Genomic DNA, 7500 nt, shown 5'->3' on the forward strand with positions numbered 1-7500 from the left:
TTTTCCTGTTTTTATCAATATCACGTATTCTAGGACAAGTGTATAGGTTTCCCCATTGTCACGGAGTATATCACAACAATACTACTCTTAAATCCAAAATTAAACTGAGGTAAGCTAATAATGCCCCCCCCCCCCCCGAGTAATATTAAGAATAAAATCAAAAGAATCAGCATCAAATGATCTTGGATGAACGCGACATTTTCCTCTGTCTAGACATATAATAATTTTAAAAAAAAGATTTACATGCTGTACTTTGAAGAATTGTTCGGGAGACGTATTATTTCAACATACTGTTAGCATGGTAGTGTCGTTTCTGTCCTCACTTTTTACCAGTAGTACACAGTGCAGGGGATATATATACATGATAGTTTATCATGTTTCAGGAACATCATGGATATTTGCAGGGCAAGTGAACTTAATATTGCCCATAGGCAAAAACAGAATTATACTGGAAAAAGTATTACGCCATCAATATTGCGATATCTTGCAAGATATTTTGAGCCTATCCGGATGAATAAGTACACAACTCAGTACATACTATATAAACGTTCAGTTGAGATGTAATAAATGTAATACTATACAGCTCCAATATTGGCGTTTGTGCCGTCGGATCAGGATGTCATCCATCCTGCTCACGTCGGGACTCGGGAGGATTACTATCTTACCTGAAGGTACAAACGTCCGATGGAGCATTAAATATAATCTTACAACGTATACTCTTGTCATCATTAGTCTCTATTCCCATACTTGTAATTTCAACAGAACAATACACATCTCTGACTGTTTGTATAATTTTACCCTTCTTCGAAGCAAAGAAAACACGCAAAGACTAACACACTGTTATGTACGACACAGTTGTAATTACGGTTAATTTTGCAAACACAATTTCAAATACCATGTAAGTTTAGATACTAAATCATATGTAGACATACTTGCACGTAATACAAAATAATTCAGGAGAATCTAAAGTGTTATCTATGATACGTTTAGAAATAGACACAAACATCTGAAGTGGTATTCCATATCCATGAAAAGTTGATGAGAAACATGTTGTGTATAGTTGATGCAAATGTAATTTCCAAGGACCAAACTTTATATTAATACCCGGCCCCTTAGTGGTGTTATCATCTAGAGTTGACGGTTGTTTTGCAAACATTTTGTGTCGACTGCAAGGCCATCGTGTACATTATGTGTTGCACGGACATCCATAATTTGTAAGAGATACTACATGTTATAATTGCAGTGAAAATGTCAATGACAATGCCATTTGAATCCTGGCTCATCAGTTACAGAAGGAACTTGAGAATGTAAGAAGAACGACTCTCGTTATCTTGAAACTAGTTCTGTGTATGTACCTATTCAGATGAACTCATTTCGATTTAACAATAATATTCCAGGGAACTGAATACCACAGCAGTTTTAGACTCCATGTACTTGTATTTCGTCTACGACACCCCTCAAAGTCATTTTACCCTCAGTAGGCTTATAACTTCTACGATACCGTTAGTCTGGAATTATTAAATTTGATATCTTAGCCCCATATCACGTGTAATTACATTTCATATCATCGGATTGTATGGATATATCTTTAATAGAATTTATGATCACTAAAAATAGAATGTGATAATATTTCTCTGAAAAGTCAACATTGAATTAAACGCAAAGTTAAACTTCAAATGTCTAAATTCGTTGTTGTGGGGGAAAACTAAGTAATTTGAAAATATATATAAAATATTAACTTTCTAAAGGATCAAGTAGCAATCGTCGACGTCATCATATTTAATCACATATAGATGTGATCTCGAGGGGACAATACACTATGTCTTAATTATAACCCTGGACAACATCGATATAGAACGTAATTTGGAGATTGGCTTGTCCACGGAAGTAATGGATTTACTGTGTCCATCATAGCTTGATCATAGAAGCAAATTAAATAATCAAATACGATTCATAACGCAAAAATACCTCCTAAATGTTGCTGTTAGCCTGAGGACATTGTAAATTTGTCTTTTGATATACGGTTCTAACCTTAGTAAATGTCGATAAGTAGAATATAGTTTGCGGGTGGTCTTTATCCATGAATGAACTCATCAATGATAAGTGGAGGTTACAAAATGTATGTTTTATTGCCCAGGTAATAATATCCAGATTGATTAGATTTAGCTAGGTCTATGTAAATAAACCGTGACAACACACTATGAAACTATTGTGATTATTACAACAATATCTTTTGTCAAAATATTTTGAAAAAATGATATAATGTGACGAAATAAATCATTAAATATTAGAAGGAGAAGTATCAACATAAATTTTACGATGAAACATAATAGTGATCTTTAAAAATGTTCTGAATATAGAGGAAAAACTGACAAATACTGAAACTAAGATGGGTGCCTTGTTCACTTCGGACTTGATGGAGGTTGTTTGATGACGAAAACGTAGACTGACCAACGTTATACTGTGTGCTTTCGATATTACCGAATGAACTGTCTTGTAAATTTCACGGTCGTTTGCATTTGTATTATGTAATTCATTATACTGTACTTGATGACAAAGTACATTTCAAATGGAAATACGTAATTTTCAATTTCAAAAACAATCCGTGACAAATTGCCAATCGAAATGTCTAAATGGGTCTTATGGCTTATGTGGTATTGTCGTTGCAGAATTGTTGAATGCAATTTGTCACTAATTAAAATCAGAACGTGCGAATAGAAAATGTTGTTTCTGATGACTGTGATTTTATCTTTATCAATCACTAGATTCTGTAAATTATCACACATTTTGGTGAAAGTAATCGAGAGTTATCACCAGTTTTGCTTCTATGTCATCACGCTTAGTGTGACAGAATTTGCCCAGTATCATTTTCCCGCCAGTAACGAAGCCACTTCAGTACTGGTAACTTATACAATCATGAGAAAAATACGCCAACTGACAAAGAAAGTCCAACGTCATAATTTTACTGAGACTGTCATAAAAGCAGTCCTTAAATATGTACGTGTCCATTTTTTCTTCAAATTTAATTACTGTTTCCATTAAACGGCAGATGAACATCATAGGCTCATGAAAAAAAGGTTGCTGAAGAAGGCGGAAAGGGAACATGTGTAAAGTCACTGTCATCTGTTTGAATTTGACTCTAACAAGCTGAGATAGTAATTGGCTCAGTTCACATTGTTGTTATTACGGATGTCGAATGAGGTTATGGCAGTCCGAAATGCTACTTACGAGACGTAATTCTATAACTTGCACCCGATAGGAAATTAAAGCCAGTAATAGTCAAGTTATCTCTAAAAGAAAATATTATAACACCATTAAAGAACAAGTATGAGTTTTTTGCAAGTACGATAATCTTTATCTTCGAGTCGGTTTCTGTCATCTATTTGCTACTCTTTCCCCATTGGCTAACACACTATGGTGATTTCTCGCTCTTATAATTCGAATATCTCGAAAATCGTGTTTTCTTGTATTTGAATATCTCGAAAATCGTGTTTTCGGGCGAATTTTTGGTTTCGTTCGATCACTTACCACTCCACGAATGTAATCTTATTTTTAAGAGAAGCCAGTATTAAAAAGATAACATCGTCGAAAGTATTGCTATTTTAGAAAATCATCATTCATAAGCAAACTTCTCAAAGTCGTACTTGATTGCATCTGTGCCGAATGTAATTTAGGATCGGTGATGTTTGATGTAAGCTTTTGATTATCACTCATGGATGGACTGAAGTTTGCCAAGAAATGTACTCGCTAACAGCACAAAAAATGACTATTTACTTTATTTACCCAAAGTTATCGTATTTCGTATATTGGTTTCGATACGGTAGTTTTCCAATTACTTAACATATGCAGTTTGAACATGAGTAACAATAATCATCATGATAGTTTCACCTTCGTGGCATTTTGTCGTTGACTATGTATTGTTAGACTATGTCTGTCTATCAGTCTTCAGCAGTGCCGAACAATTTACCTGTAGATAGACGCCGTTATTGTCTCTTATCACTTCTAGTCTAGAGAAAAGCAAGGTATGCAGACTGAAATAAGCTTGTTTGGTAATTTTTATATTTTCGTCCTGTTGATATCTTGGATGATTGGAGCATTTGTATGGACATCTTGTTAATTAGACATCATATTATACCCCTGTTTACATGTTATCAATTTGTTATAACCAAATTAGTTTTTTTTTCGCTACCAACCAGATAAATTCATACTGTAATTTCACCACCTGATTCGTCGCTTCTTTCATAAACCACGCGCGGACTCACCGTGTGTCTACCGAATGTATACCTTCAGCAAGAGAGAAAATGTGGATTCTACTTTCATTCTTTTTACGTAGATAAAGGTGATACTGTGCAGCAGTCATGTAAACTGCAAATGTTGAAGTCTGAATTAGTCCTAAAGTAAAAGATCGTCAAAATTGATTTTCTATCGCCAGATTCTCCAAGAATGGCATAAATGAACAAATTGCCGTTAGTTTCGTTCTGGTGCTAAGTTCCCTCGTGTATAAGTGTAATCATTGCACTCAGTTTTGAACAGATCTCACCTGCCCCTATTAAGCGCTGATCTTTTCTCACAGATCTCTTGAGAGTTCTCATCGTCAAAAGGAACATATAAGTCATTAATCCGCTAATACACTAAGTGAACGATTCTACTTTCGCAAACAATGTAATTAAAGTATTACAAACGTTTCATTGTGTCTTTAGATTCAATAATGTGTGTCGAGGATTGGATCCGTCTTGAATACATGGATGGTGTTATCACAGCAAGTTCAAATAATGAATTAACGATATTCATAATGTGAGGTGGTACTATCTATTTGCCCGAATTTTGTCAAATATAATTCTAAAGTGTATATTTCGTATTTTGCTATCTGGGTATCACTAATATAGCTGTAAGTTTGATAATTGGATAAAACCTAATTGTTCCACAGAATTCAAAATATAAGCACACATGGAATGAATCGACAAGGAGTTCATGTCAGTGACATGAATACAAACTAGATGCAAATAACTCGGATATACGTGTTCATAGCAATACGTAAACACATAAATAGACAATCAGGTATTCAATAAACCATAGAGTAAAGAACAGTTGTGAATCTCACACTGTTCTAATTTTGCTAATCAAACGCAATCTATTTCTATTTTCTTTGAAGATGATTTTGATGTTATGTAGCATGGAGTATCTGACCACCATAGATAGCGAATATACAACATTTACATATCTGAAAATGTAATTTTCCATCAATCATTTTAATCGAAATCTGAAGAGAATGTTTTTATTGGACTGGGGAGTCAATGTAAACCGAGTGGCATCAGAAAAGATATCGTCAGCTTTGTTCTAGATTTTTCAGTGTCATGTTTCGTATGTTCGGTGATTTCAATCTTCACAAATTCGTAAAAAAATTATTTTATCCCACATGAATAAGTCGAGATTGTAGAGTTTTCAAGGTATAAATTATGTAATGATGTGTTAGTAGAAACCACTAATAATTTACATATATATGATTATTTTTCTCATAGGAATGACTAGAGCACTGCTGTAATAATATGTTACCTGTATTAAAATGTGTGGCTAACGCTTGGAACAACCTAACATTATGGCATTGAAAGTATAGCATAAACTGATGACGTATCAACTTGTGATGAATGGATGTTATCTGTAAATGTGTGGCTAACACTTGGAACAACCTAACATTACAGCATTGAAAGTATAACATAAACTGATGACGTGTCAACTTGTGATGAATGGATGTTATCTGTAAATGTGTGGCTAACATTTGGAACAACCTAGAATTATGGTATTGGAAGTATAGCATAAACTGATGACGTATCAACTTGTGAGGAATGGATGGGTGTTATATACATGACAACATTTCCAGTGGGAAAAAATGGAGTGTACATAGTTTTCTAGTGTTGGATAGCAAGTCTTTGTCACAGTCTCTCATATCACGTATATAGAGAAAATGTCTGTAAAATCTCTTAGCATCCCAGAATTATGAAAAAAATGCTGTTTTATTAATTTCATTTACAAGATTTTGGCTTAATTAAGTAAAAATAATAAAATTTGGTACCAACGCTCGGAAATGTTTACAAGAAAGTCTTTGCCACTTTACGTAGCATAACAATAACGGATTGTATGTTAGAGTTAAAAGTACATGTATTGACATTTTGCATTGAACAGCTTTCGGTAATTGAACGCGAATAAATATGAACATATTTATTAGATAAGCAGTGTTAGTACATTTGTAGAATATCAATTTTTAGGATTTCAATTGACTTTCCTTTTAACCATTACTGTTCTTAATTTGATTTCACAATCTAAGGCGGTTGTCTGAATTTTGTTTTATGGTAGAATCTCACTTAAGCAGAGCTAACTTTATAAACTGTAGCATAGCTTAATCTCAGGACAAACCAGTGAAATGATAAATTTCAGCTGCATTCTTGATATTCAGCTGTAAGAAAATGATGATTGACAGGAAATGAATGTCACAGTATTGAATGTCTGGATGTTTATTACTGCATGTTACAACTTGTATTAGGGATTCAATGTCATTCTTCCAATTAGCAATTGTATTGAACTTTGTTCCACGTCAGTGAAAAGAAATGATACGCAATAAAATCAGTGAAAGTAACTGAAGATAAAAACTAGGCGAGGACCATGGACATACCTTACTGGAAATTAATCATACTGTTATGAGCAAGAATAATGTTGCTTAAGAAATGTTTATGTAATAACCATCTCCTATAGGGGGGGTATACCAAGAGGTTTTGGCCAGTGAACGAAATATACGCACAAGCGATAACGAGTGGACATACATGTAAAAATCGTAAACTGAAAGCATCCTATGTGTACAAATGAAAGATTTTCAACGCCTGTGATCGTTAAGTGTGTACAACTAAAATAACATGAATGGATTAAATATATTGAGAATTCAACTCTCCCATTAGAAGTTTTTTTCTTACACTTAACAATAAGTATTTTGAATCACCAGTGAAAATGACAGATTCTATGCCAACTACAAGTTAAGGAGAAATCACTCGATATATTTGTAATTTGTCAAATGTGGGGTTTTTTTCAGTATGTAAGGTAAAGTACGTATGCTTACTTTCTCGATAAATTTGTCATTCAACACACTTTCGTACAATGTCATCGAAAAGAATATATCCAATATTTCTATAGTTTGAAACACCGTCTTTAAAGTGACAATGGATGAACAGAGATGATTTGAAGCACAAATTAATGAATACATCTTTTGTCGGATGTTCTCAAATGTTCCGCTTCAATGAAATCAAGTTCTCTGAGGGTTTCTCCCTGTCTTTTTTGTAAGCCTTTTCGTAGCCCATTAAAGATCTGCATTGGACATAAAATAAGGTAGATGCACACATAAATCCGATGTCCTCCACAAATTGACATATTTATCAGCTTCCTGTTATTTCCTTGTACTGATTAACACATTTCCTTACTGTACTTCGTAGAGTATGTCACTATTAAGACAGGGTA

General features: G+C 33.9%; 1 protein-coding gene across 1 annotated transcript in view; it reads right to left on the minus strand.

Moving 5' to 3' along the window:
- Positions 1 to 7500, minus strand: part of LOC144446294 (metabotropic glutamate receptor 3-like) — a 22412-nt gene that overhangs the window by 9890 nt on the left and 5022 nt on the right. Inside the window, exon 2 of the mRNA XM_078136041.1 lies at positions 3229 to 3290. Coding sequence (XP_077992167.1) covers positions 3229 to 3290 — 62 coding nt within the window. The remainder of the gene's footprint in view (positions 1 to 3228; positions 3291 to 7500) is intronic.

Source organism: Glandiceps talaboti, chromosome 15 (genome assembly GCF_964340395.1).
Source record: "Glandiceps talaboti chromosome 15, keGlaTala1.1, whole genome shotgun sequence".
NCBI lineage: Eukaryota > Metazoa > Hemichordata > Enteropneusta > Spengelidae > Glandiceps > Glandiceps talaboti.